Below are 27,130 nucleotides of genomic sequence, written 5' to 3'. Positions count from 1 at the left end.
ATTTGAGTGATACAGCAGTGCTTAAGTAACTGGAGGTTTTTCTGGCTGATGTTTGAAATGAACTGGTTTCCATTAGGACCGTAGAAATGTGTCACAATGAATGCAAGCGCTTGTTGCCCTTTATTCTGGAAGGAACAAAACCTGTTGTTGTTGCAGCATCACAGAATCATACATTACTAGTCAAGCTGAGTCTGAAGCAAAGGCTTTCTGCATAAGGTGGTCATCCAGTTAGGAAATTGCTTGGTGAGCTTTCACGTGCAGAAGCTGGAAAACCTTATAATGATACAGAATGGATGACAGGCCAATTGGAGAGAGCGCTGTTGAGGTAAAGCTGCACTCTTGGGCAGCTGTGCTCATGGGCATTTTTGTGGCAAACGTAAATGATGTCAAAACCAGAAAGATGAATTACCGGAGTCTCTGTACATCAGTAAGGTGATGCCACTTCATTCTTGTCAGTTTAAGACCTTCTCAGTTGTGTTAGTTGTCTTCAGTCAGGGCTTTGGTTCTTCACAGTGTGTGGCAGAAGAAAAGGGTGAAGATGAAGTATTATCTTCAGAGTGGTCGTGGATATTAGTAAGTACGTAAGAACGAAGGAACGGGCAGACAGTGGTTTTTTGGTGACGCCCATATCCGTAAGTCCTGGAGCTTGTGGGGAAACTTGCTATTTTGGTGCTAGTTTTGGCTTTGTGAAGAGCAGAGAAACAGCCTGAAGCACTTCAAGGATTTCAGAAGTATAACTTGTCTTTTCAGTTTATCTTACTAATGATACAATATGTAATCCAGCACTCTGGAAAGAGGAGTAAGTGTGGACTTAGTCTGAACCAATTTGTAAACAGCATATTGTTTTTAGTAGGGATGCTTAAGCTGCTGATGTACCATATGCATATGTAACAGTGTGTACTACTGGACTGGAACAAATAGTAGTGTGTGAGTGCTTATAACAACATCAGCTATTGTTTCAGTAAAGCGGCACAGGAAGATTTCTATTTTACAGTAGTTTATTTTACTATAGCAAATTGTCATTTATCTGGCATAGCTATTTTTATACAAGAACAGCTTTGACTGTATCATGTATATCAACATATGCTAGCAGAGCTTTCCTTACACGTATAACCATATACTTACTTTACACTGAAAAAATAATTTTTCCAAGAAAAGTGGCTGTTCTGTTGTTCTTGCTCCAAGTAAATTGATTTCAGACCAACCACCTCTCTATTTTCTTCTCTTTTTCCCTGGAATGTGTAATTGCCAGGCAAGCACTAACCTGGAAACCTATGACTTTGTTTCCAAGTGACTGTAATTTCAGTTTTTTTTTCTTTTTTAACTTTACCTCCCTAACAGCTTTCCCCCTGTTGTACTCTCCTGAGTTATGGTACTCTATGTAGCCTACCTTGGGCTATATTTCTTGTGGAAACTCAAATGTTAACAAGTGATCTGCCTAACTTTTCAAGCAAGATGAAATCTTTCCTTCTGTGACTTTATGGACGGATAACAAAACATTCTGTCCCATAAGTTGTAGGTGTCACTGTTACTTCTCAGTAGAGGTAGTAAAAATCTGAGTGTGTGCAAGAACCAGAAGGCAAAGCATATACTTCTGTTCTTCCTACTAGCCCTGGAGATGACTGTATCAGAAGTTTGTAAAATGCACATGAATTGTTCTGTTGTTTGTAACAGAACTTGGATCTGTTCTTTTTTGGGCAAGATAAGTACGTGAACTATTTTTTCATCAGAGTACTAAACTAGTCTGGGGATGGGTGAGCTGCAAAAGCTGCAGCCTTGTAGTCAAAAAGCCCCAAACTTAAGGACTTCTTTTAGAATTTGTAAACACTTAAAACTCTTTGCTATCTTTGCTGAGGAATTGACACATGAAGAGCAGCCATTCAGACCCTACTGTGTGCACACCTTGCCGAGATGAGGTTCTCTGTGACTGTTCAGTCATCGAGCAGCAGGTACTGGAGCCAGCAAACTAAATGTGCACGCCCTGCTATACTCTTCCAGTATCTTGGCATCCTGTGGGTTGGACTGTCAAACCCTTCAGTTGTTGTGAACTGCTCTAGTTTTCCTTTTGAATTTTCTTGGTTTGTATGTTTCTAGCCTGTGGCTTCATCATTTCACATGGTACTGCATCTCACGTGCAGTCAAACACCGACTAGTAATTTTCTGTTTATCTTTCTGTACTGTTCATTAGTTTAGTCATGCAACTAAGTTTTAGTGCCTAGTTAATACAGAGTGGAATTCTTAAATTTCAGTATAGAACTCCCGTCGACCTCAAAAGTAGCTGAATTGGGCTTCTGGTGAATAACATTCAGGGTTCTTTCAACTCAGTGCCTTCAGTGGACTATAATTCATGAATTTGGTGCTGTTTGGCATTAATTCTTCCACAGAGTCATACTATGATAATCTGAATGCCGTAATTGAATTAGTGATCCTATTTGTAAGGCTCCCCATATGTAGTGCCTCAAATATGCTCAGTGTTTGCCAGAAATAAAATAAACCGTTGTCCATTAGTTTGTTATTATTTATATAGCTTAAGCTGTGGTCACGGTTTAAATTTTGCCTCATGTGCACCAGAGAATATATTGATCTGTACTGCCATTTCAGTTCCTAATTGCCTGGTAATGAAAATATAAGCTGTCCAAACAGCATTATAAAGCCATGTGAGGCTTATCATAAGTAATGCATCAAATGTAAATGATTTACCTTAAACGAATGGCGTTAAGCGTAAGATTGTTGGTTACATCCCTGAAAAGTGTACTGTCTGCTGTGAAACTTTGGTTAGAAAGCTTACTCAAAACAAAGTGTTGTAAGAGATTATGATTGATTTAATGAAACCGTAAGTATTGTGCATGTAATTATCAGACAGTATCTTTTTGAGAATGCTTAGCTGAACTTTAAAGAATCATGCCATTCTCCATGGATAGCTCTGATGAACGTTTCACCTAATAAGCAGCTATTGAATCTCAACATGGAGATGCGTTAATCTGCAGTATCATCATCTTCACGTTAACTCTTGTTACTAACAATGAATATATTATGTTCTCAATAGTGGTGTTATAAATGGACAGTGTCCCATTTAACTGATTAAGGTTCATATAGGTGAGAAGTGCGGAAACCAACTACGTAAGGTACATCAGTTTCAAGTTAACACAGGTTTATGCTGTTCACATTTCTTTGCAACATTCTGCAGTGTTTCATTAATGATGGTTAGGAGTCTGTGTAACAGAGCACTGAGAGAAGGTTGCTTCCTCTTGTCAGCTCAGATCTTTAGGTGAAAAACTGTGCAGAGTAGCACAAAGTGGTACTAAGTAGCTACTAAGAGGACCTAACCTAAATCTTACACTCCAGCTTTCCCTTTTCAACCCTGCACCAGACACGTTTTGTGGGCATGCTGTTTTATCATAAAAATAAAGCCAAAAAATGCTATAATTTACAAGTAGTTGATAATTTGCAACTGAGAAGTGTATAGTACATATATATTCTAAATTTTGTCTTGCAATTACAATCACAGAATCACAGAATTGTAGGGGTTGGAAGGGACCTCTAGAGATCATCGAGACCAACCCCCCTGCCAAAGCAGGTTCCCTACACCAGGTCGCACAGGTAGGCGTCCAGGTGAGACTTGAATATCTCCAGAGGAGACTCCACAACCTCCCTGGGCAGCCTGTTCCAGTGCTCTGTCACCCTCACTGTAAAGAAGTTCTTATGCGCATTCGTGTGAAACTTCCTATGCTGTAGCTTAAGTCCATTTCCCCTTGTCTTTTCTCCACGTACCACTGAAAAGAGACTGGCCTCACCACTATAGCCGCTGTAGTGTAGATGCTGTATTGGATGTAGTGATATTTCTCTTTTGAGCATGGGTCTAGTGCTTTCCAGTTGCTCTGGAACAGGGTTCCCCCTCTCTGTCCTGAGATGTGGTTGAACACATGAACTTGCAACTCTACCAAGTCTTATGACTTCACTGATTGTATTTGCTGTCAAAATATGTTTAAAACAACCTGCAGATGTGTTGGAGCCAAATGTGATGCCGTGCATTTTATGGCATGGCATTCCAGCTCTGCTGTTATCTTAATGTCACCGTTGCTATTGAGATTCAGTGCCTTGACGGAAGTGATTTCTTCAGCTGCTGGAAACACGGTCAAAAATCTATCAAAGTAACAAAAGTCAGGTGTGTGAATCTATGACTTGTCATTGAAAGCCATCAAAGAAAATATTACAGATAAGTACGTGTTCTAGATGTTTATGCATCGTTGACTCTTCAGAAGTGTGCCTGCAAACCAGTTAGCATGGAATGTTAAAAAGCCAATGCAAAATTCATGTGCGTTTTCAAAAATACGTTTGGCAAAAAGCTCCATGTAACTGTCATGCACTGCTCCCATGTCTGCTGTTTCACCAAAGGGGGTTACCATGACACTTGTGTCAAGATGCAATCTTCCTAAGGCTTTGTCATCTTGCTTCGTTACTGGATTTATTCAGTGATGTTTTGTTTTCTGGTAACTTCTTAAGTTTCTGGATTTTATGGTAGTTATTTTTATGGTGCATTGCAGTGGTAAAGCTGTAGGTACTAGAAATTCAGGAGCGAGTAGTCAATGAAGAAAATCCTGTCCAAGTATTGGATTAAAAACAGAAATAAAATGACTGGTGAATAATGACATCAGTGAAACTAGATGCTGATCGAAATATTGCAGTTTTCAAAGTGTCCCCCTGTATTCACCATCCTTAAATTAAAACACAGTCTTGAAAGTTGTTGGTGATTCTCAAGTTTTCACAAAGTGCTATGGTATTTCAGGTAAATCTTTTTACTAAAAGTAGCTGTCATTTCTTTTAAAAACAAAACAAAACAAACAAACAAAAAACAACAAAGCCAACCCAGGATTTCTACATACTACACTGTTTTTTCTCTCACATACTTTGTAAATGAGAATAGATGCCAGTCAAACGCATTGTTAAGTATGCAAATATTTAATAGCTGGAAAGCGTTGGAAGTTGATAAGGAAGTTGTGGATAATGGATTTCACTGGTATGTGACAAAAAGCTGATTACAGCGTGCAGGGGAGAAGCAGCACAATGCATTAGCTGTTAACAGTTCAGGTCATTCATGTGAAAGATTTGAAGTGCATCACTGTTTCCACCTGGTTATTTACCTCACTATTTGCTATCTCTTTAATCACTGACAAGACAAAATACTCTGATCTGATCCAAACCCATTACTTTTAACATGAACTTTTTTATGACTGTTGTGACGCAGTCATAAAAACACTTTATTTCTTTTTAAAATTCAGCTTTTATGAGTTTGTTATAATATAAAATTGCATACACGTAACATTCAGAGAATAATAGAGGGTCCTTGTCTTCTGTGTATGTATACAAACTATTGTGAATTTGTCTAGGCAGGAGGTTCTAAACCGTGTGACGCTTCTCCAGAGGACTTTTTTTTCTGCTTCTGTTTGCTCTTGGAATTTTACATGTATACAGTGCTAAGGGAATCTTATGTATGCATCCTGCTTCCACACAGCAGACACTGAACACACACATAGCATAGGATGCGTAGAACCGGGGAGCTGGGAGGGACCAGTCCCAGGTCACCCAGTCCTTTTCCTTTCCGTGCTGTGCAATTTCTCAACATGGAGCATATTGAAAGTAAAGATTTTTGCTCTGTCCACCATCTGATAAGCCTTTTAATTTCAAGTTGATATTTGTTACAGATTTTTTCACCCATTTGTCTTTGTTGTCAGAGTTAACATATAGTTGAATAGTACATTCCTGGCTCAGACTGGATGTCCATCCTATCTGCTTTCCCAGACTTTGTTCAGCTAGGTTGAACAAACAACACATTTCTAACAACAAGCAGACATTGCTCATCAAGTAGACCCATCGTTCTCAGGTGTTTTCTGCACTTGTTGCAGTTTAAATTCTTTCTTCAATTCAGGTAAAACCAATTGTGCAGTTGCATGGTATTCTTCACAGGGGCTTATCCAAGCCCTGTACAAATTATTTTAAATGATTTATTTCTTCAGGTATGTCATCGCTGCCTTTTCCATGGAAACATAATACTGAAGATTCTAAATTGTACTGATATACTTGTTTCCAGTTAGTTACCCCATGCTTATAGCAGAATCTTTGGATAGTCCTGAAGTCACTGCTCTGTTAGGGTATTAACCATCTTACTCCTGCTTAGGTGTCTCTATAGGTTTGATCTCATTTTATTACACTAATTCTGAAGATCATTGTCCTGTTTGTAAGTGGGTGAGCCCTGATACAGTTAAGAATACATACAGTTATTTTTAGACCTCTATAAAAGGCTTTGAAATTGACAACTGTATTTGGCTTGGTATGATATTTAATGTGTCATAGAGAAACCCAGCATAGCATTAGAAACTACTTCAACAAAGAGATATTAGTATATCCAGGCTCTTCTTACGATCAAGAAGGGAAAAAAAAAAAAACTGTTTTTAAAGTTGAGTTTGTCTACTTTCCTTTTTCTACACATCTGATTATGAAACTTGAACTGTATATTTTAACAGCACAGGAGAAGATGTGCAGACAGCTAGGCTTTTGGGGTCTTCCGTGCTTGTGCCAAATCAACTTCCACGGTCACAAAAGCATCTAGAATGTGGAATTACTTGCAAAATGTGCCATGAGACCAGAACACATTTTTTCTCTTCCTTAGCAGAACTACAGAGACCTATATCTGCATTTAATCTTTAAGAATAACAATAAAAGATCTATTTGTTTAAACGCGTGATTGCCAAACCACTGAGCACGAGCTCTGTTGTACATCTAGTACCTTTCTCTGCCGAAAGAGGTAATTTGCTGGGTTTGATAGGCAGAATTTAGAGCTTTATTTTAAAATTTAAATAGGTTATTTCTGATACTTTTTATTCCTCTAGTGCTAGGAAACTGAAATTTATTTGCTTTTGAATGTCAAATCTTGTTTCTTTTCTTGATATAGAAGCTCCATCCTCAGTGGCAAACCTCTCCTACTGTTAGCACCCTCTGGAAGCAGACTGTTTCAGAACCAGTGGCATTTAGTCAGTCTCTGGGAGCTGGTGTCCCTCACACAACTCCTCTACCCCACTTGGAGATATCTAGGTCTCCACGTGCTCGAGCAGTGGGCGCAGGTGAACCTTGTGAGGTTCATCAAATTCAAATGCAAGATCTTGGACCTGGGTTGAGGCAACCTCCATTTCTAATACAAGCTGGGGGATGAAAGGACTGAGTGCAGCACTGCCAAAAAAGACCTGGGATTACTAGTGGATGGGAAGCTGGACATGAGCCAGCAATGTGCCTTTGAAGCCTTGAAAGTCAACTGTATCAACTAGGCTGCATCAAAAGAAGCATGGCCAGCAGGGTGAGGAAGGTGATCCTGCCCCGCTGCGCTGCTGAGACCTCACCTGGAGTCCTGAGTACAGGAGTGACATCAACCTGTTAGATTGTGTCCAGAGGAAGGCCAAGAAAATGATCCATGGAATGGAACACCCCTCCTATGAGGACAGGTTAGGAGCTGGGGCTGTTCATCCTGGAAAAGAAAAGGCTGTAAGGTGACCTGATTGTGGCTTTTCAGTATCTGAAGGGGAGCTACAGGACAGAAGGGAACTGAATCTTTAGCAGGGTCTGTCGTGATGGAACAAGGGGAAATGGTTTCAAGCTCAAAGAGGGTAGATATAGGTTAGATGTAAGGAAAAAATCTTTTACAGTGACGTTGGTGAGGTACTGGAACAGATTTTCCAGTGATGTGGTTGATGCACCGTCTCTGAGACAGGATCAGAGCTTGGGCAACCTGATCTGGCTGTGGATGTCCCTGTTCGTTGCAGAGGAGTTGGACTAGATGACCTTCAGAAGAAGATCACTTCCAACTTCAAGGATGCTGTGTTTTAACCACTGCTTGGGAATGCTCTTAAAGCAGCAGAGGAAGAAAAACATCCTAGTGACCAGGCAGCTCTGTTTAGACTATTGTGAGATGTTAGGCGAGAATGGCCATTTCATTTCTTTGGACCTTCTGCAATTCCTATGATTTGAGTAAATCGAAGTCTGGCAGCTGGACAAGGTTATATTCACAGGAGGGTAGAAGGATTACCTACTGCCTTTTGGTTTGTTTGTTTGTTTGGAAGTTGCCTTGCTGAAGCGTCTTCAGACATTAAGTTGGTTGCTCCTGTTTGCTGTTCTTCATTACTGAAACGTATCCCATCCAATTTTTTTCTGAAAGCACATCACCTAACACTTCCTTTCAGCAGCAGGACATGAAGGGGCTGGAGCGTGGTCCAGGGGCAGCTGGGTCTGGCCTAGATGAGAATGGCTAGAAGCAGTGGCATCACAGCGCTGAAGACCATTTAAAAAGACAGGTATCAGTAGCCTGAACTGAAGGTGGAAACAAAAAGCTTAAATTTAACATCTCATGTAAGAGAGCAACCCACGAACCTCCCCCTTGGTTCTTTCCTGTTTTCACCTCTCCTCTCTCCCTTGTCTGTGCTGAACAAATGGGCAAGGCTGAAGTTGGCTGGTGATGTAGTATGATAGAGTATGATGACACAACCTGAGGAAACATGCCAATTAGAGGAGTACATTGGAAAAGTAAGGCCCCAAAGGACAGGTGCCTCTGAAGTGGACTCAATATGTGCAACACATGTGACACTGGATTATAATTTAGTATGACTGGTAGGAGGTGTGTGTCTTCTGAATCGGTGGCAGTTGTAGGCATGGGAACACCCACTGTGATACCTCCCCGGTCAGCCAGAAGGATGATTAGAGGGGGAGCATCTGGCTTGCGGAGCAGGCTAGGCCTGAGAGTGGAATTAATTGTATTAGTGTTATGTAACCAAGGTTTTTGTTTGTTTGTTCTGCTTGTTTTGTTTTTACCACAACCAGTGAAGTACATCCTATCAATTAAGGATAAGCCAGTGTTTCCACTGCAAACTCATAAACAAATCCACTAAATAATTTGTTTTTTTAAAACAGACAGTCTCTTGAGAAGGAAGGTCTAGGACTGAATTAGTGAGAACGCTGCAGGTCAGGTTTGAAATGCTGCATGGTGACAGAATTGTTTAGAAGGATCTGCCTGGAAGTCTCTTATTACAGCCATATCCAGCAAACTCTTGCAGAAGGTGCAGGCCCTGCTCATGTGAGTTAGCCTTCTGAAACCACTGAGATTATTTGAGGGGAAAGTGCCTGTTTCCCTCATAAGAAGGAATTTTCAGTGTCTTTTTTTTTTTTTTTTTTAATTTTTTTGAGTATTTATTCAGACAGCCCTCCATTCATTACTAAACCTTTCACTGACATGCTGCTATGCAGTATAGAATGTGACCTTTGCTTTACAAAAATCAAACTTCTCTTTAAAAATGTTTTTGCAATAAACATAGAGAAGTGCTTTTTACAATGTGCTGGCACGAAAATTTTTGATCAGTTTTTGATAAAATAATACATTATATTTCCTTGGGAGATTCCAAGCAGATTCTTTTCTATAAATCTATAAATCAGTAGCTTGAATCTGTGCTGTTTCTATATCTGTTCATACAGGGCTTCAATATTTTTTTTTTCCCTATGAAGACAACTTGATATTTAGACATGGATGTCATTATAGAAGGAGGGCAGCCAAGTCAGATACTTTAACACGGTGCTGATCTTTGTGCAGTGCAGATCTATGTGTTTGAGTTTAGTTTTGTTTGTGCTTTGTTTCATGATGGCAGACAGAGTACAGAAGTTAGCTTGATCCAACCAAAGCATAAGTAAAATACAGATATTCATTCAGACAGAATATTTACACTTGTGGATGTATGTATGTACATTTGTGGATCAAACGTTTCTGGTTTGATCAGAATCATTATAAACTGTTTCCTCTGTTCCTGAAATGCCAAATTCCTAACTGGCTGGGTTCAAAGTTAGTTTGAAACATGAGCGGTGCATGAGATTCCGTGGACATTTACATAGGTGAGCTGATGAGTCTGCTTACTGCAGATGTTGAGGCAGTTGTGCTCAAGTTCTGCGTCTGTTACCTGCAGATCCCTATGCATGTGTGATTCGTTGTGGTTATCATCTGTTTGCCCAGATCTGACTAATGAAGTCTTTTTCTTCTGAGTATCAGAACCTCTAAAGGACCCAAGAAAGAATGTAGCTCTATTCAGTGCTTTAGAAACTCATGAAGGTGCTGGAGATGCAGAGTAACGTGATTCTCAATTATTTTCCTGAAGCAGGATCAAAATTGATATGGTCATAGGATTGTCCTGGAGAGGAAGGAGTCATGTTAGAAGCAACAAAATTGGACCTTTTCTTCAGGAGGAGAGTTGTTCCTACGAACCAGGTGTGCCTGAGGAGCTCACCTCCTCTGGGAGAAATGAGAATTAATGAATCATTTATTTGCTTTGACATTATGGACTGATTGGTGAATATTTGCGTTAGTTAAAATGTAGTCAGGACACGACAGTTACCTGAAATATCTATGATAGATAGTCTTTTGCTCGTCCAGGTGACAGCAAGGCCGAGTTGGTGGGCTGAAATTCAGAAGGCGGTGAATCACACCTTGATGTAGAAGATTATTTCTTTGAATAATTGTATTTCTCCTAGAAAAATTGATTTGCTGTGATGTGAATGATTTCCTCTAGTATCACACCTCAGTATCTGTAATTCAATTTCTAGCTGTATAAAAACTAATTGAATAAATTCTTCTACATATTAAGTGCTTATGAATCCACGACGACTTGAAGATGCTATATTTGAAGTAATATTAAAAAAAAATAATAATAATTGGCAAGGCCATTGTGGTTTGACTAGTTGCCTTTTTCAGCAGTGTGTTGTATTGTTAAACAGCTTTTCTTTCTTGACTACACACCCACTAAGCATAAAACTTTAAAACAGTCAGAGAAGTGCAATCTGTGTTTTCATAAAAATACACAAGAGCCACTGTCAAAGCGTCACGGTTTCATGAAGCTGTGCAAACGGGCCTGGCATGTGGATGGCTTAGATAGATTCTCTCCTCTGTGACTCAGGCAGATTTTAAAGTTTAAAAATCTTCACTTTCACTTGAAAAAGCTTCTTTGAATACCCAGTAAGTAATGCTTTTAACTCCTCAGCTCATAGCAAAAAAAATAAAAAATAAAAAAATCTACAGTTTGAAAAACTATCAACCTTTTAAAATTTCAGAAGCTTCTTATAAGGATTAAAACAAGGAGATGACCGTAAGTGTGGTGTGATGGCATTTTGAAGCTCTGCTCTCTGCAAGGGATCGTGCAGAAAGCCCCCATTTCCTTTGGGGACGGGATAACCTTGTGAGGATGTCATCTCCTGCTCCCCTCCAGCCGTCTGCTGTGCCCGTGTTGTTGGAATTGGAGGTGATGGGGTTGCAAACAAAGTGGGTGAGATGCTCTAATTTATTAAATGGCCAAACTGAATCTCACCTCATGTTGCCTGTTAAAGTAACACATAGGAAACATGTAGCTGTCTCACCTATGCTTTGTCCAAAGTTCTCTACCTGAAGTATATTCAGAAAGGGACATATGAAAAAAAGTGATGGAGTATGTTTAGAATAGACTTCATCTGGTCCCACTCTATGATCACCTTGTCTATCATGCCTGCAGGTAGCTTTCAATGGTGGATGTGTGAAAAGTGTAATGCAATCAGAATGTAGTTCATAAGAGTAATGTATGTGAGAATGTTTTAGGAGATAACGTCATTTAGAAAAAAAATCTGAATTCTGCCATCATTTTGACATTTGTTAAAGTGATGTGCAAGATACAGAATGATGTGAGTCTGCAAAATTCGCTATTCAATGTCATTTGCTCTACTTCTGAAGCAAACAGTTGCCTGTGGAAGCTCTGACAATGCTATTTTCAGTTGTCTTGCTCTGTCTTTCTTAATGTATATTCCATTACTGTTAAAGGAATGTTAAACTAAGTTGCTTGAAACTTTTAAATGACCTAGTATGGAATAAGAGAAAAAGGAGTGAATATTTTCCTAAGCATTCTGTAGTTGTAGAAATTTGTTCAACTTTGTTTGGTTCACCTTTTCTGCTTGCATCTTAAAGAATAAAATACTTCTAGTATTTAAAATAGTAATGAAGAGATCACATATCTGAAGACAAAGCCCATTGTTGTCATGGTGAAAGAATAGCTATGTGCTTTCAGTAGATATATCTTTGGTATTGTTATCGAAGTAAAGGCTAAATATCTTCGCTATTATTTTTTATTACTACTATTTTTATTCTGAAAACAGCCGCTATCTTTTTGTTGCTTGCTACGTGTATAAATACTAAGGTTTGCTGAGCTAACAGCTTAGTTAGAAAGATGTTCACTCTCTGTCTTTTTAGACTGTCATCGTACGAACACTAATATGATTTACTTTGCAGATGCATGTAGTAGGTTTTCAATAAAATGAATATTGATGGAACTATTCCTTTACGTTGCCACATAATCAACCAGGAATTGTTTTACTTTTGTTACTGTGGAATACCAAATGCCTTATTAGGACTTTATAATTAAATATGCATGCACATGCTTCCAAGTTTTTATGCATATAATAAAAGTATATGAATGCGTGATAACTGTATATTTGCAGATACTAAGAAAAAGTTGAATATTAATGGCATATTTTTATTTTGTAGCTTGGATCATCCTCCTCTGTGCCTTTTACGTCTATATTCTCGCAGCTGTTTATGACTGTTGTAGTCCCCCTTATTATTGGACAGGTATGTCTTTTAAATATACATCGTCACCTTAAAAAAAAAAAAAAAAAAAAAAAAAAAAAAAAAAGGTAAAGAGAGCTATCTTGAAGACAGACCAGCAACATGGCAAGCTACCACACAGGAAACAGCCTCAGGATAGTCAAGTCTAATATCAGAGAAAGGATGCTACAGTACTCCCTGGAGCCACATTGATCTTTGTTGAGAATGAGCATCTGTCCCTCACTACCACAAACATACACTGCTGCATATCGAGAAGGGAGTTTGTGAGCCTAAAGTGGGAAAAATGGCAGCGCCCGGCCTGTGAGAAATTGCAGCTCCGTACAAATGAGCTTTGAGAATACTGTGTAGTCCGTTTGTCACGTGTTCTTTGCCCGGATGATGAAGGAAGTTCTCCTTGTGTAGTATCTGCTACTAACTACAAAATTAAAAAATTCTGTCTCGAAAGATATGTAAAGGCTAAGCACTCACAAGTTAAGAAATAGTAAAATTAAGACTGCTTGATCAATTTTGCATACAACTGCAATCATGCAGTTAAAATTATTTTTCTACGTGACTCCTCCGTCATCTGTAACATTGGATGGGAGGGATTCGTGGAGTAAGTACTTGTTCCTTATTTCGTCTTATACTCATTGTTCACACTGAAACACAAGGCCTTATTTTTCGCAGAGTACCATTGAAATACTGCACTGAATGCAAAGTAAAATTTCCTCTGACACTTGTGTCTGTGGTATCTGTTTTTCACAAATATTTTTTTCCTTCTGCTTCCCAATGTCCATTATTATTTTTTTGTTTTGTACACCAAAACACCTGGAGCCTAATTCTTTTATACTTCTTAGCATTCATTTTTCTCAGGCATAAATAATGCATTGAGGGAATATCGGGGGGTTTCCCCCTTACTTCAGAGGAAAAATGTTTCTGTCTCTGGAATCCAGAGATTAACAAGGGAAGTTTCTTGACTCCTCTAGTCCTGGGAGGTCCCAAAAGTTGAAGTTCTTGCCGTATTTCAAAATTCTAGGAAATAAACAGTGTGGCGGCAGATCTTAGAAATAAAGTAACTTACGGTGATAGATGGAGTAGCAGCAATATGTACTGCAGTGTGATCAGTCTGATGATGATAGCAGATTTGTACAAAATTGCAATAGGGCTTTCGTCTGCCCTGGAAAGTTGTTCTAAGAAATTATGTGAGGTGAGTGACTGTGGCTTTTTATCGACTACAACAAATAGCAAGGCTAATTAATGGGGACTGAGCAGTAAGCATGCATAATAAGTGCTCTGAATAAGCTCAAATGAGATGTGATGAGATTTAAGTGACAACAGATGTGATTTAGGAGCTGAAGGAAAAGTCGATAGAGAATCTTCAAGTTTGTTTAACTCGGTCACAAATTTATGTAAGAGTTTGTTTTTCATGAATACAAAGGATAGTTCTCTCCTTTAGAAATGCTTGAAGTGATGGCTGGAAGTGAATGACGAAAAGGAGTAGCTCTTGTTTCCTGGAAGCATAACGGCGCTATTTCTAGAGATACTCTACTATCTATTCATAGGTTACGGAAGAGAGGAAACGCTAAGGAAAGCTTCAGATCACAAATCCCAAGGATGATTTACATTCATTGTTGTGATTAGGTAGAACTGTACCAAGGTAAACCAACCTGTTTAGGGAGGAATAAAAGCCATTTTTTTTTTTTTGAAGGTAGATGTCTAAACGTAAGATGCAAGTAACGCAAGGAAAAACCGTAAGCAAGAAAAGCAGTGACATCAGGAGATGCAGTGATAAGTCTTATTGTGCCTCAGCCAGAGGTAGCTTGGGTCATCTTTGAATTAAATGGGAAGCTGCGCGTTTCATTTGTGGACCTCTACTGAGTCATTGCTGGACTGCTGCCCCGTGTGCGGCACAGCAACGTAGCAGTGCTTTGTGAATCACAAGCTGCTCACTCTGGGATTCCAGATGCATTAAGAGATAATGGCCCACAATTCATGAATGACAGCCTCAGCAATTACTTCTAATTTATCATTTCATGCCTGCAATGTCAATTCCTTACTACGCACAGTCGGTGCAAGAACGCCTGTTAAGGTTCCCTAATAGCAAAAAGCTTGATTGGGAAAAACTGAGCTTGGAAACTGTTTGCTTGGAGAGTTGCTCATCTTCTTATTCAGCTGTGATCAACGCAGGTTTTATGTTTGATCCTCATCAATGTAAAACAGAGGAGGCTGCTTTAAGGAAGCATTCTCTAAGGGGGTTATATTCCTTTGAAAAACAATCTCACCTGGGAAAACCTTTGCTGCCTAGATGCTGGTTTCCTGAGCAGGCTGCAAAGGTGGCTGCTTCAGTAGCCTTTGGGAAAAAGAGCAAAGCAGATGACGTTTTTGGTTTTGCGTTGTTTCTTGTTTTATGGCAGTGTATTGAGTTGGTTCGTTGGCTTGTTGGATTTTTTTTTAATGGTAACTGGTAGAAGGACTTTACAATAGTGTCACTGATACTTATTTTCTATTCTTTTTTAAAGAATTTTCTACTGTGTGCCTGGGCTGCTGTTGACAGGAAGATATAGTTTTTTTTAGTCACAGACAATGAAAAGTCAAAAGGGCTACATGTATGTCCTCTGCTCAGGTGGTGGCTGCCAATTGTTAAAGAAATAACTGGTAGAGGAGGAGGAAAGACATTCTGTTATCTGGGAGCCACTGAGGCTTACAGATAGCAGTTGCTGATGGATGACCTTCAATAAGGATAATTATTCTGTTCTTTGTCACAGATGTTTTGGCTGTCTGCAGTGGCCTGCATCCTCCATGTCTGTAGATGCGTTTTGCTAATCGATAGCATGATATCATTCAAATCAGTGTGAATACTATGATACTGTGTTTGTATTTGCAGAGTAAAAGTTAACGTTTCTCTGAGAAGTGGTCTTGGAGAGGTAGAATCTACAGTATTTTATAAAGACCTGGTGTTCTATAAAGCTTGATGGTCTGTAGAGTGTAGCAGCCTATTTGTACATCGCTCTTGTACACCTCTAAGGGGAATTTGAGAATACTTGTTACTCAGTAAACATGGGAACAGATGTGTCATAGGAAATATTTTTGCATTTGTTCTGGCACCTTGAAGTTCTGATTGCTTTTTTACTGGGTGGCAGAGTTCGATAAAGCCTGAGGACGATTGCTGCTCCTGAGCTTTTGTCATGTTGCTAAACTAATTGTTTCTTTGTTTGTAGGCGTTAGCGATGTCTAAATGTTGGAAAAATCTAAATAGTTCCTTCCTGACCAGCTCTTGAGAATTTGGCTGAAGACTCTTGTTTCTGCACTTATTTTTTTCTTCTGAAGTGACAGATAACGGGAATAGTGAAAGCCACTGCAATATTTCCTTTCCCATTTTGAAGACTTTCTCTATTCTCTGCACCTAAGTGCTTATGACAGACTTTTATTTTATGTTTTATATTAAAGAGCAATTTATGATTAAATGTTAATGAAATAGAATTTTCACTGTGCTTTCATTATATTCTACTAGTTTGAACATTTTTCAAAGCAGCACACCAAAACCCACTGTTTTCTATGAATAAATAATAAAAAGCTTGTCTGTACATTATCATTCATGCATTCTCTAGTTGCCCCGTTGGTAATTTGTCTGCCAGTGTAAAGTGGGCACTTCATATTAAACAGACCTTAACTAAAGCTAAAATTAATGTTATCATTCTAGTGGTGGTTCTTCCCTAATCTATAAAATGAAGGCAGTTGAACAGAACCTAGTCACACAAAAAATCTCGGTGTTCTACAAGTAAAGGATTTTAAGTGCCTTCTGCATCGTTGCCCAAAATGTTCCAGAGGAACCCCATCAGCGTTTTGGAGGTGTGTTTATAAACACAACTTAAAAGGAGTGCTACATTGCAGTACAAGTCGTCAGTGAAACTGAAGCTAAAAGGCTTAGCGATGTATTTATTTTTAAAGAATAAGAAATTGAAAGAAAAAGATACGTGGCAGTTGCTAGTGAGCTGAAGGAACGGTTTGCCATAACGTAATGCTCATTTATTGTGGAGAGGGGGTGGGGAGCAATGCTCAAAGCGACTGCTGTGAAAAGGGAGCGGTGTCAAATGCTTTCCGTCTCGTAACTTAAACCCACGCAGAAGCAGTTCTACTTCTTCAGGCTCCAGGGAGTTGGGGAGCAGGAGGACTGCTATCCTGAGACGCGAGTGCTTCTAGAACCTTGTTGCAGAAAACTGAGATGTCAGATCATCACTTGGACCACAGTTCACTCCCTCCTAACGCTTGACTCAACAGGAAACAAAACCTTGTCCCCAAAGAAATACAGAATATGAAAAAAATATTTGTAGTGCTGTTACGGAGTCACTTGACTTTCTTTGCCATGTTGCACCTGTTTGTAGTGTTCTAAAGCAACGCTTGTAAATTGCTCCAAGATGTGAAAATTAATTTTCAAAATGGCCATACATGGGCTTTAGGTTTGGTTTGAAGGCATGTGTGTGTCAGGAGCTATCTCCTAGGAGTGAATTGCTGGGGAGAATGGAGTAAAGCAGCTTTTAGAGGAATTTGGTAAACTGAGGAAAGGAAACAAGAGGCTTGTAAATATATATTTTTTTTTTCCCCAGATTTCAAAAACAGTTGTGTTTTTGTTGTTTTTTTTTTTTTTTTTTGCCTCCCCAATCCCATCTTCAGAACTATTTAATTAGATTATAGAAGAAGAACAGATTTGACATTTGTTGATGTTCTAGAAGCTATGGAACGGTGTCTGGGCCTGTATGACAGACCGCATCCAGGAGTGAGTAAGAGTGGGTGCTGTCCCTGTCAAGCGATCAGGGCAGGGTTTGGTCCAGTAGTAGGAGCTCCTCTCTGGAAAAGTCAGTGCATCTGAACTGCAGTATGGACCCTAGTTGTGTGCAGGTTATGGTGTTACATAGATCTGTGAAGGAAGTTGCATCTTATCTGCATCGTATGTTAAAAACTGATATAATCCCCTTTCCATCCTGGTATCTTATTCTTTCTAGTGATTTTCTTAGTTCACTTTCTTTACTTTTTTTAGTATATTCCCCCCTGTCATATTTTCCAAGCTTCACTGATATTGTTCCCTATATTCCATGCAGACTTCCTTCTTGGTTTGTCACTATATAGGAAAGAATATTGAGAAGTCATTGAACTATCCCAAATATCTTTCTGGCTTGGCTGACTGCTTTTCAAAAGAAAATTTTGCATAGCAAAGTTATAGTAGTGAAAATAGTTGTAAAGAATTAGCTAGGAGTCCTACCTTAAGATACAAAATAAGATAACTACCGCATTTAGGAATAATGGTAAATCCAGCCTTGTTTCAGCTTGCTTCCTCATGTGTTTGAACGCAAGTTAAAAGAAGCTTGTGTTTCTTTGCTGAAATGTTAAAGCTCAGGTGTTTTGTCTGGGTATTTTGAAGTCCATAACAACAGCTAAAAAACAACAGGAGCAAAAGTGTAGCAAAAGCATAAATTCCCTTAAAAATTTACATCACTCCCAAAATGTTGATAGATTTGGAAAAAAAGCTACTTTGCATAATGATGAAAATACCAGGAGATTTTCTTGTGGAAAGAGAAAAAGTGGCTTCACAACCATTTCCTCCTGTTTTTAATTTCAAGAGCTTAAAATAAGATAAGTTAAAAATTGAGGTAATTTTTAAAAGGTGTAGTGTATTACATGTGTCAGAGATGGCTCCATTCCATGTACACAAGGGGAAAAAAAAACTCCTTGTCCTATTTAGATCAAATAATAATGATCATTAATGAATTACATTGTTTATTGCATTTTTTATCTTGTGTGTCCAGCACTTGAGCAGGCAGGTGGAAACAGTCTAACTGTATTTTACTGACGGATTTCTCTGGCTATATAGTTTGACTGTTATGAAGGTATAATAAGATAATTGTTTTTCTATAATGCATCTCCTACTATTTTCACGTATGATCTTATGACAGATGAGCAGTATTTACCTGTTTTCCTGGAAGAGCGGGTCGTGTTTCTTTGCACAGGGCATGCTAAGTGAATTAAGAAGATAAACAGCCCATTTGCTTGGGAAGACTGTTGTGTCAACAAGAAGGTTACAGCAGGATGCTGAGCAGACTGGAGGAAAAGTACATGGCACATAACTATTCTGGTAGAAGAACTAATTTGAAATGGGCTCAATTCTGTTAATTGATGTGTAATTACATTCCATTGTTGCTAAAAGTTAAATTCTGGCCTAGAGGGAAGCTTGAGCTTGGAACTGTTTTTGAAGTGAATTTGAGCTGATGCCTTTGGAGACTGTCAGGTTCTAGGCACTAGATGGTAGCTGCCTGATGGACGCGTTTTTGTTTGGTTAACATCTAACTTTGGTTCCTTTTATTCAGCATCTCTCATCACACAGTTTTAGTTATAAAATATCATCTTATGCAAATTTTTACTTCTCCTCCTTGCTTTTCTCCACGAAGCCAGTTTGAGCCTTGTTCTTATACGTGCAACCTCTAGGTAAGCCATCAGGAATTCCTTGCACTTCGTGGCTGACATTTGAATCTGCATGAAAATCCTTGCAGTTCTTTGTGCTTAATGGGATCACTACCACAGGCCCACAGGCCACAGTCTCTCCTTGTAGATGTAATTCTGCAAGGGGTCTCGGCAGGGCTAGGGGTTGCAAGGCCTTTGTGCCTTAAAAAAATTGTGCGTGGTTTCTCCGTGATAAGGTTGCATCCTGCGGTGTTTTCTCATGTGAAGTATGCTTTTAACTGCTTTTAAGTTTCACACTAGTTATTTTTACATCTCTGCCTTTTTTCCCCCTACTTTAGCAGTGTTATTTCTAATTGTATTTTTTTTTTTTTAACATAAGGAATTCCTTTTCACTGAGGTCTGAGGAATTATTGCATTGAAAGAGCATTGTCCTTTTCGCTCTTTTTCATCAGTGTGCCAGTGCAGTGCATCTATTTTGGATGTCAGGTCTTCACGTTTCTGCTTCAGGCTGTGAGTTCATCTGTTCACAGAAATATCAGTTTGGACTTTTCTGCAACTGCTTGTCTCTCTGGTGCTTGTACCCCCTCGTAGTGGTGTGTACTTCAAAATACCAGACTGGAGTTTATCAGCAAAGAAGCAGCACATCAGTACAGTGCTCGAGTCTGGCATCTTTGGTTCAGCGCATAAAGCACAAAAATCATTGTGTTAGCTCTCTGTATTTGCAGACAAATGAAGCTTAATGTCCCTCCTCGGGCTCTGATTTTACCTACTGGATTCTTTATTTAATCGTTTTGGTCTCTGCTGCTTGTGGCTTTTCAACCCCTATTAGGTTTGCTGTCAGAGCATGCCATCACCACAGAACCAGCAGGTTCCCTGCCTAATTCTGTACCTCTTGTATGTGTTGACTCTATTGTATTTCTGGGATTTACCATTATTTCACTGCAGAATTTGGCAAGCTGTGGTTTCGTGGGTTTTTTTGTTTTTTTAATCACTGGAAAGTTAGAAAATTGGATTAGGAATTAAAAGGCTCTCAAAGCATCCTGAAACAACTCTGCAGAGCATGAATAAGTAACAAATAGATTGTTTGTCAGTCAAAATAATCAGCTGATGTGATCTTCCTTGTGAAAAATCTTACGAATACCTGTTGGGTTGTTTTTTATTCCTCTCTGAAATTATTTAAGAATTTGGTTTACTTGGAATCAGTGATTATATGCTGAATTGGCCTCTGAAATTTTACATATTTTGGAGCCTTGAGAGAAGATGAAAATGTGTCAGATTCTGTGTTACAGAGGACGTACTCATCTGTGGTTTTTCAGTATATATGTCAAGTGACACAAGTTGAGCTGATGAATTTCTAAAGCCACAGTTTAGTTCAACATGGTCTGATTATGTCTTCTGTTATTTCTCTTTTTGTTATATTAAGTGCAGTAGAAAGCTGACGTTTGTGCATGCTTATTCACAATAATTGCAGACTCAGTAGAGACGGATATCTAAAGAAGGTACCAGCTGATTGAAGATTTCAATTAAATACTACTTTCAGCTTTAAAATGTTTTCCTTTAGGCATCAGTGTGTTGAATACATGTATGAAGTCAGTATTGTCATACATGTTACAATTATACCTTGTACAGACACATTCAAATTGCGCTTCAGTTGCACAGTTTCAGTTGCACTGTGGCATAATTAACTGTAACTTTCCTTTTTCAGCATCACATTACTTTTAGTACGAGCCTTGTAAAAGGGCCGTGAGTGAGTGGTCTTTTCTTTGTCAGTAGTTTTTCCTTTTCCCCAGTGTAGCCTCCATTTAGGGGATATTAGAGTTTTGGATTTTTTTTTTTTTTTTCACTTAGAAAACAGTTATTTTACTGGTGAAAATTCTTGCTTTTTGCTTCCGAAGTCCCAGATATGCTCATTTTAAGCTAACCTGACTTTCCATCTCTGTCATACTGAGCTCCTGCTGGCAGCTGCCTTGGCATAGCAGAAATGCTAAGTCATGGCCTGAAGTAGTCAGGGCCAACCCAGGGCAGCTCAGGTGCATGCAGTGTACCTGAGTGAGCAGAAGGAGTGGAGCCAGGATCCATCCCTTCCCAGAACTCACGTAAGGGTTGCCAGTGGAGGTGAGGGTATCTCTCTGGAGATCCCTGTGTACCTGAGGCCTTCTGAAGGTGCGTGGTTACTTTCCTTTGTTTTTGTGCTCGCAGCAGCTGCATTTGTACAAGTCCTGACTTGCTGTAGCCTAGGACTTCGCTACTCTGTTGTCTTTACCATGCTTTCTGTGGTGTTGCGGGCTGTATCACTGAGTTGTGTTCTCTCTTTAACATCTAGCAAGTGTGGAAGGTTAAAGTTGAATGTTTCCACTTGTTTCCTATTATGGTTTCCTGTAAATCTGTTGTTCTTCAGCAGTGGGAAGCTTAGAAGTACTGTCAGGTGAGCAGTGGTCTTCAGCCTGCTGAGTTTTTTCTGAACTCCATGGAATGATGGAACATCCTCAGCTGGAAAAGACCCACATAGGTCTTTGAGTCCAACTCCTGGATCCACAAGGAACCACTCAAGGTTCAAACCATATTGTCCAAATGCGACTTGAACTCTGTCAGCCTGGGGCTGTGACCACTACCTGGGGAGGCTGTTTCATTGTTGACTGCCCTGTGGTGGAGAACCTTTTCCTAATACCCTCCCCCCCCCCCCCGACACAGCTCCGTGCTGTTCCCTTGAGCCCTGTCGCTGTCACCAGAGAGCAGAGCTCAGCGCTGCCCCTCCGCTCCCTGTGAAGAGCTGCAGACTGCCTCCATTCAGCCTCCTCTGCTCGGGGCTGAACAAACCAAGGGACCTCAGCCACTCCTCAGATGCCCTCTAACTCCATGTGCAGAGTTGTTAGCAGATGACCTGCTTTGTGGTTTATCAGGTCTGTTTTCTTTGGTTAATGGGATAGCTACTTGGAATACTTCCCTCTCGAGACATCTGCAAACAGGCAGGGAAGGGAGTGAGGAAGCTGACAGCTATGAGGTCAGTCCAGTGGCTTTTGCAATGGAGTGCGAATTGGTGTGCGAAAATGTTCTGTGGTAGCATTGGTGATGATGCTTTAATGTTAATCTCAAATACTTCTAAAATATAAACTGATAATGGTGATATTTATTAATGGTATTACTATGGAAGGTAATGAAACTCGTTTAGAGCATTCTGGTATCATTGTTTTTGAGTCTTACGCTATTATTTCTGAAAGAATAAGGTAACAGAATATTGAGAGCCTCAGGAAAAATTAGGCAAGATAATGTGATCACTTAAAAATTAACACAAATCACAGCTGTATGAGAAAAGCTTTAAAAAGTTTTTTCAAAGCATATAAAATGAAGAGGAAAAAATAAAAGCAACTCCCCAGGCAAAGCTGAAGTAGACGTGTTGTATCTGGTGATGCATTGTTTTGTAGTACTTGGCATAATTTGAAAGTAGAATTTACTTAAAAATGTTTATATGTTTGTAAAAGAGGAAAAAAATACCCTAAGAAACAATTTCAGATTCAATTTCCTGAAAGTGCAAAAGTTAGGCTAAGTACAGTCGGTTTGCTTGTTTTCATGTGTTAATTCTGGTATTCTGAAAGCGTGCAAATGGCATTTGTCTTAGGATTTACAAAAACTCTAGATATTCAGAGTTTGAATTATTTAAACTCCCACAACACATGCACTTTTGCTTTTCAAGCTTGAGTTATAATTTAATTAAAAACTTCTGGTGCATCTCTGGCTATTTAAATATTAAAATGTTCCATGGATCGCTTTCGATTATCTACTGTCCTAAAATTCCTGAAGATGTCAGATTTTTAAGATTCCCAAAGTTGCACTTGGAATTGTCTGTTGATGCAAAGGGGACTGTGATAATTACATACATCCATTAGTATCAGCAGAGGAGATAAACTTTGGGGAGGCTTAATGGGCATGTCTCAGTGACAGCTAGCAAAGAACATTTGGCATGATTAAGGATGGATTTGAATGTACTTGAAAATATACTCTCATTATGGACACCCAGTGGAAGTTGCACTACAAATGTTAAATTCCCCAGAAGAAGAGTTGTGTGGCAGGGAAGCTTTGAAATCCACTGTGGCCGTCATCCAAATTACTCTCTTCTCTTTGTGTCTTTCTGCTGTCAGATTCACTTTGTGATGCCCAAGTTGGCTCCCTGCATCTTTGAAAAGAGGCAACCTGTTGATTTCTGTGTTTCAGATTGTCCGAAGATACATCAAGGACTGGCTTGAAAGGAAGAAGCCTCCATTTGGCACAATCAGCAGCTGCGTGCTCCTGATGATTATCTACACTACGTTCTGTGATACTTTTGCCAATCCAAATATTGACCTTGATAAGTTTAGCTTGATTATAATAGTGTTTATAAGTAAGTATAATCTTAAAACATCTAATTCATCAGCAATTCTTGTGTGCAGTGAGCTTATACATACTGGAAGGAGTGGGGCTGAGGGAATGCTGTCATGGGTTTAGAGCTTGTACTTTGAATGTATCCGGTAAACTAAATAGATCACTTGACTTCTCAGGCACTGGATGCTTTTAGGAGATTGAGAAAGCATTTTGAGAGGGGTGAGCCCTGCTGTTTAGGTGTCTCTGAGATTGCTTGGTGATCCTTTTTAAAGGGGTGTGATTTCACTTTCCAAGTATTCGTGACTGTTCAGATTTTGGCTGCTTGATTATTTAACAGCCATGTTTGCATAGAAGTATTCCAAACAAAAAGGAAATATTTGCATTTGAGCTGTTACTCAGAAATGTTGTTTTACTTTTAAATAGATCCTTACTGTTGTACAAACCTAAAAACTAGTTGGGAGTTTGAAGGTGTTAATACATTCCTGTGGATGAACACATTTGGTACAGAGTTTGTTTTAGAAGCACTCTATTCATTCAGCCTTAAGTAATGCACACATGAGAATAGACTGCTGGTATCTTTGCCATCAGTTAAAAATACACTTGCAGATCACTACCTCCCAGGGAAGGGCAGTGGTATACAGGCACTGTCTTTTCTCCCAGTAAGTAATTCCTGTTTCATTTCAGACTGTGCAGAGGCAGTTTCAGTTTGCTTAGAGGCGAACTAACTGCAGCATATTACAGTACAAAACACATCTCAAATTCCCTAAAACTATTATTTTAAGAAATCAGCGCATTACCTTCCTCAAATGTGTGTATGTGCATGTTTCTGTCTAACTAAAATAATGTGTCCTGTATAAATTCAACTGTCGCTGAAGTTACTGGGAAATTTGCCCCGTCCTTTGTGGGTCAGTTTTTATTCTGCCTTCTATGTTCTCATTGTGGCAGTTTTGGGGGGTTCTGAAACAGTACGTGTGTATAAAATATCACATGAAACTATAATTGGTGCTGTGTAAATACTTTATTCTGAAACGAGTGAAGGAAGCCATTCTAATGAGCTTTTTCAGAACGGAGTAAATAATTATTTGCGCAGGCACCTGGGAGGGACCACAAGCCTAAATAAGAGCAGAGTTGTCAGGGGAAACAGGATATAGAAATCTCTATCTCTGCCTTAACATACAAAGGAACTGAGAAGTAATTTAGTTACTGTGATGACCACTTCAAAAAAAGTTGCCTTTCAGATAAGAAGGCATGTTCTAGAACAGTTGTTGTAAAGTGGTTGCTTCCATTGCCTTTCTTACAATTTCTTTTGGCAGAGAGTGCTTGGCATTTGTGCCGTGTGTAATTACATACACGACCTATACTTTTAATTTCCAGTGTGCATAATTGGAGTTTCTTCAGACAAATATTAACTATAAGCCTTGAAGCTGCTGGGAAGATACTATATGTCTGTTTGTTCTAAAATATTTATAAAGCTGAACAATAAGGAATTGTGGAGATGAATCTGTGTATGTTGTAATCCAGACAAAAGTTTCTGTACCTTCATTGGGTGTGTTGGCTGGATGTCTGTGTTGTTATACCACAGAGGGAAATTAGCACAAAGATTTCGAGATGAAACCACATTTATTATTCTGCTGATTAATGTTTTCATGTAGTTTTTATGTTAATGTTCTAGCCACAGCAAACCATGCACAAGGGATAATTGGTAGCAGCGCTTGCATATTGCTTTACAGAATCATATGTATTAAGGGATCTTTTTTTCTGTGCACATTAAATTAATTTACTTAGTTGCAGAAAAACTGTAGTTCAGGAACAATGGATTGATTCTGTAGTTCATGAAGGAAGTATTAAGTGCATGCTGAGATGACATATATCCTAGGGAATGTACGTAAGAGAATGGAAAATGTCACTGATAATAGCTAATATCCCTATCACGCCGCCCAGTTATAATCTCAGGTCACAATCAGATGCATTGTCTTGGCTTGCAGTACCCTCAGGGGCACATTAGCCTTATTGCACTCACAAGTTTTGCAAGGAAAAGGGAGAGAACTCACCCTAGATTCTGCTGAAAGCAAAAGCCCTCCCTCCATAGCGCGCACAGGCCCTGAAAAGGTCTGTATAGGTCATAGGACTTCTCCTCCAGCTCTGCAGGGAGTTCCTGCCCTCCGGTGCAGAGCTGGTCTCTGCAGCCCCAGCAGCTACTCGTGGCACAGCTGGGGAGCAGACTGCTTCCCTGAGCTCATTCCCAACATCACCACAGATTGAGTGTGGGCTCTGCATGGCCCAGAACCCCTGCAGGTATCGTGTGAGCTGGCAGAGAGGAGATCTCCCCTCAGTGTGTGCAAAACACAGCCACGCTTGCAAAGTTGACTGAGCTTGAACGAACAGCTGCTTTGTCTGATGTGCACTGCCCAGTTCAGGAATTAGCCTTTGTCTCACAGGGAATTAAATGTGTGTAATTATCTTCTGTTAATTATTATCGTTCATCTGGAGAGTAATGTATCCAGTGTGTGAGAATATTTAATGGCAATCGTGCTTACACATTGTACTTGCTTCTGTTAAATACAATGGGACTTCATTTAAATACTTGGCAACCAGAGCACATCCAACAAATTTCATGTTGTTGACCCAATAAGCAAAACTAGTGAAAACAGATGAGCAGCATGCAACAGTGAGCCTCTGTCATTAATTGTTTCAATAAGTACTTGATTCAGACGTTACCTCAAGAAGAACCTGTGTAGCCAGAATACTACCACCAGCTTTCTCAGATGTGATGATGCGTGTTGTTCTTCCAGACATGATTTTCCTAATCATCAGCTCTAAGGGTTGTTTGTCATTGGGTTTCTCTGGATTGACTTGGTCCAGCCTGGCTTCTGATCTCTTGTGTAGGTACAAAAGGCAGGCACACAGCACTCACAAAGATTTAAGGGACATTTACTGCTGTGATGTAAAACTAATTTGAACCTGTTTCTCTTTCAGTATTTTCTGTTCAGATGAGCTTCATGTTTTTGACTTTCCTCTTCTCTACAAGGTAATTGAGTGTCCTGAAACAGAAGCGTGCATGATGCTCTCGTTTTGAGTGATACAAAAATGTCTAAAGAGCGGATTTCTGAATAGGGGTGACCTCATTTTGATATCTCATTGTCCTCGCTGCGTTTTCTCTCTTAGGGTTTCCTATGCTAGGAGAACAGGACCTGAATTCTGTCCTTTCTTGTGTGTTAATTACAGAGTTGTTAAATCTCAATCAATCACTGCTATACCTCATCCACTGAAAAAAAAAATGGATTTGCACAGATGTCACTGAAGGTATAATTTGCCCTGCAGACATGCTGATGACATATGAGAGAGAGAACTCAGTTTGACTTTTTACATCTCAAGACACATTTGCTGGGCTGGCAGTCCCGTCTTCTTTGTACTTGTCAAATGTGTTACATTTATACGGTGATTTTTAACAGACAGTTGTCCTGAACTAACGTTTGGTAGAGATATATTTCTTTTCTTTTTAAATATCAACTAGGAAGAAAAGTTGTACGTTCACTTCTCAAAAAATAGAACAGTCAGAACGGTGTTATCAAGAGGCTTAGTGATCCAAAGGCTTCACTTGAGCTAGTTAGAATGTCCACCGTTGTCCTCTGGTGTTTCTGGAGCATTTTCCTTAGCAGCACACTGCTGAATGCA

General features: G+C 39.4%; 1 protein-coding gene across 11 annotated transcripts in view; it reads left to right on the top strand.

Annotated features, from left to right (window-relative positions):
• Positions 1–27,130, top strand: part of SLC10A7 (solute carrier family 10 member 7) — a 255,974-nt gene that overhangs the window by 98,753 nt on the left and 130,091 nt on the right. For 9 of the 11 annotated variants that reach the window (XR_014882834.1, XM_085222162.1, XM_085222164.1 and 6 more), the window contains 3 exons: positions 12,587–12,670; positions 23,309–23,474; positions 26,432–26,483. Coding sequence is in view for 10 of the 11 variants with exons in the window: in XM_085222162.1 (XP_085078288.1) it covers positions 12,587–12,670; positions 23,309–23,474; positions 26,432–26,483 (302 nt within the window). In the remaining variant the exon portion in view is untranslated. The remainder of the gene's footprint in view (positions 1–12,586; positions 12,671–23,308; positions 23,475–26,431; positions 26,484–27,130) is intronic. The other 2 variants (XM_085222166.1, XM_085222165.1) reach the window with 1 other exon arrangement.

The sequence above is a fragment of the Meleagris gallopavo genome, chromosome 4, assembly GCF_905368555.1.
Source record: "Meleagris gallopavo chromosome 4, MGAL_WU_HG_1.1, whole genome shotgun sequence".
Taxonomy (NCBI): Eukaryota; Metazoa; Chordata; class Aves; order Galliformes; family Phasianidae; genus Meleagris; species Meleagris gallopavo.
This window is presented reverse-complemented; position numbering and strand designations above follow the sequence as displayed.